Below are 3,339 nucleotides of genomic sequence, written 5' to 3'. Positions count from 1 at the left end.
TCGCCGCGTGTTTTATTTGTTTGTTGCATTCATCTTTGCATCATGTGCATTTCATCATGTCATCATTTGCATTGCACCGGCATTTCGTTGTCGTCATGTTTTCAAAACTTGCATCCGTTGATAGTTGCCTCTTATTCCTCGGCTCTGTTGACCTTTCTCAGACCGACCATTCTTTTGTTACCCGACCGTTTGACCATCTATACACAATACTCAAACCCCTCGCGCGCGTCCGAAAGTTGTCCCGAACCCGACCCGGGCTGTCATTATCGTCGGATTCGGATCATCCCCAAACATCCCTAAAATATCTTTGGTTCTTTGTTTGGGTTTTCTAACATATTTATTCTGGTCTGTCCAATTACGATCGAAGGGACCGAATAGCCCTAAGCCTAGCCCACCTACTATATATATACCGATCAAACCCTAGTCCAATCCATCCATCCCGTCTCCGCCGCCAGCCGACCAACTCCCTCCTTCCTCGAGATCCTCCCAGATCCCCTTCACTCCAACCAGCACAGCCAAGCCTCCACCTTCTCCTCCAAATTCCCACGTCGCTGTCACCGTCTCCATTTGCCAAAGGATCACCAGCAAGCCAACTACTAGCGCTCACCTCCAGATCCACAAATACATCCATCCAGATCCACCCCTCGCTGAGCCTCCGTGCAACAGCCGCCTCCCCGTGCGTGTCTCCTGCATCTTTGTCCTCCAGCCGCGCCCGAGGCAGTCGCCTCCTCTTCCCCGAGCGCCTCGGCCATCTCCTTCCTCGGGACCCTGCACGGATCCAGCCAGCCCGCTTGATCCGGACCGGACCGAGGCAATAGCCTCCATCCTCGAGCGCGAGAGGAGCTCGCCCGAGGCTCCCGTGACCATGGCCCCGACTCTAGCCGCCTTCCTCCGCTGCTCTGCTCTCTCTACTTCCTCCCTTGCCTCTCTCGTACTTCATCTCGATCTCTCTCTCAATTCTCTCTATCGTTCTTTCTCCAGGTAACAACCCCCCATGGCGCCGCTGTGCAAGCCCGTCATTCCCGGCCCAAAGTGGCCTATGTTCGTTGCGCCAGACCTCTTCCGCACCAGCGCCATCTCGCTTCCTCGCCGTCTTCAGCGACGACCAGAGCGCCAAGTCCCTGCCGGCCTCGTGTTGACCTCCTCGCATGCGCCCCGCGCCAAGCCGCCATCGTTGCCTCTGCTCATGCCTGAGCACGGACGTCGCACCATCTCCTGCCTCCTCATCCATGCACCCCCCTGCAGCCTCACCTCCGGCCGCGCAGGTGGGCAGCCACCGCTCCCGAAGCATTGAACGAGGCCATGCCCTGCTCCTTTTCTCTCCCATCTCCCTTTCTTGTTTTTCCTCGCTCCATCACATCTCATTCCTGCCATGGACAGATACCAACCGCAACCGCCGTGAGGGACGCCCGCACTATTGTTGCCGCGGCCTTCCTCTTCTTCTCGCTCAGCAGCACCTCCCTCTCGCTCACTCTCTGACACAACAAAGAAGGAGGATGAAGAAGAAGGACGCAAGGACACAAGTGGTTTTGCCGGAGCATGAACTTCGCCCGCCGCACGAATGGTGTCCTTGTTTTTTCCTCGAGCTCAGACTCGATCAGGCAATTTACAACGGTGGAGGGAGCTGGCCTTTTATCCCCAGCACGCACGGACGCGCTGCACCACGCTCCCACTGCGCACACCCCACGTCCATGCTCCCAGGCCCGCGTATCCGCCGCGCACGCACGCAAACGCCGCAGGCCGGGTCAAGCGCCCCGACGTGGTCATCACTCCGTTTCTCTCGCCTACACACAACGGCCCACACGCTCGAACGCGAGGACACACACGCACGCACACTTGGTCACGCACACACGCGACCCAGGCTGCCATGGCCGAGCCCGACGCGTCCCGGGCTCTTCCACGGCTTATTCCCAACACACTCCCCCTAAGCCGTGAACTAGAGGAGGCCGTCGTCCTCGACGCCGGCGACATCCGCCAGCCGCGCGCGCTCCGCCGCCGGCTCCCTCCGCAGCTTGGGGCAGTCTCTCTTGAAGTGGCCGCGCACGCCGCACTTGTAGCAGGGTCCACGCCGGTTCCCGCCGCTGCTCGACGCCACACTCTTGCCATCGTCGTCGTCGTCCCGAGCACCGCCGTGTCGACGCTCCCGCGCTGCCCACCGCGCCGCCGTCATGAGCAGCTGCTCACCCCCGCGCTCGCCGCCATCTTGTCCAGGACGCCGAACCCGCTCGTCGAACGCGCGCAGCCGCCCGAGCACCTCGTCAAACGCCATGTTCGTCACATCGCAGAATTGCTCGATGCCGGCGACGACGGGGAACAGCCGATCCAGTACGGTGTCCAGCAGCTTCTTCACGAGCGCCGCGTCGCCCAACGTCTCCCCGAGGTTCGCGTACCTCGCCGTCATCCCGGCCGGCCTCCCGGCGTACGCGTCCAGCGCCTCGCCGTCCGCCATCTTCAGGCGGTCGAACTCCCCATGCAGCGTCGCCAGCCTCGCCGCGCGGACCCGATCGGCGCCGACGAACCTCACCTTCAGGGAGTCCCATACCTCCCTGGCGGTGGGCTTTGTCGCCACTGAGAGCAGCACGTCCTCCGGCAACGCTCGGAGCAGCAACGCGCGCGCCGTCTTGTCCTTCCTCGCGTTCACCGCCGCATCGCCTGGCGCCACCGCCTCCCACAAGATGCGCATGTTGAGGATGGCCTGTGCCTTGATCGCCCAGACGGTGTAGTTGTCCACCGTGAGCATCGCCATCGCCATCGACGCCGATCCGCCCGCGCCACCGCCGTGAGGAACCAACGCCATGGTCACTGGTGATCGCCCGAACCGAAGCTCTGAATACCAATAGTTGTTGCCGCGGCCTTCCTCTTCTTCTCGCTCAGCAGCACCTCCCTCTCGCTCACTCTCTGACACAGCAAAGAAGAAGGAGGAAGAAGAAGGACGCAAGGACGCATGTGGTTTTGCCGGAGCACGAACTCCGCCCGCCGCACGAACGGCGTCCTTGTTTTTTCCTCGAGCTCAGACTCGATCAGGCAATTTACAACAGTGGAGGGAGCTGGCCTTTTATCCCCAGCACGCATGGACGTGCTGCACCACGCTCCCACTGCGCACACCCGACGTCCACGCTCCCAGGCCCGCGTATCCACCGCGCACGCACGCAAACGCCGCAGGCCGGGTCAAGCGCCCCGACGTGGTCATCACTCCATTTCTCTCGCCTACACACAACAGCCCACACGCTCGAACGCGAGGACACACACGCACGCACACCTGGTCACGCACACACGCGACCCAGGCTGCCATGGCCGAGCCCGACGCGTCTCAGGCTCTTCCATGGCTTATTCCCAACA

The 3,339-nt window shown here is 61.7% G+C and overlaps 1 protein-coding gene across 1 annotated transcript; it reads right to left on the bottom strand.

Moving 5' to 3' along the window:
- Window positions 1-1,936: 1,936 nt before the first annotated feature.
- Window positions 1,937-2,797, bottom strand: LOC125541505 (uncharacterized). Its single transcript, XM_087539805.1, has one exon. The coding sequence runs from the start codon at window positions 2,795-2,797 to the stop codon at window positions 1,937-1,939; it is 861 nt and encodes a 286-aa protein (XP_087395931.1).
- Between the last annotated feature and the right edge of the window lie 542 nt (window positions 2,798-3,339).

Source organism: Triticum urartu, chromosome 2A (assembly GCF_056163025.1).
Source record: "Triticum urartu cultivar PI428250 chromosome 2A, HENAU_Tu73, whole genome shotgun sequence".
Lineage (NCBI taxonomy): Eukaryota > Viridiplantae > Streptophyta > Magnoliopsida > Poales > Poaceae > Triticum > Triticum urartu.
Note: the sequence above shows the minus strand (reverse complement) of the source record. Positions and strands in the feature narration are given on the sequence as shown.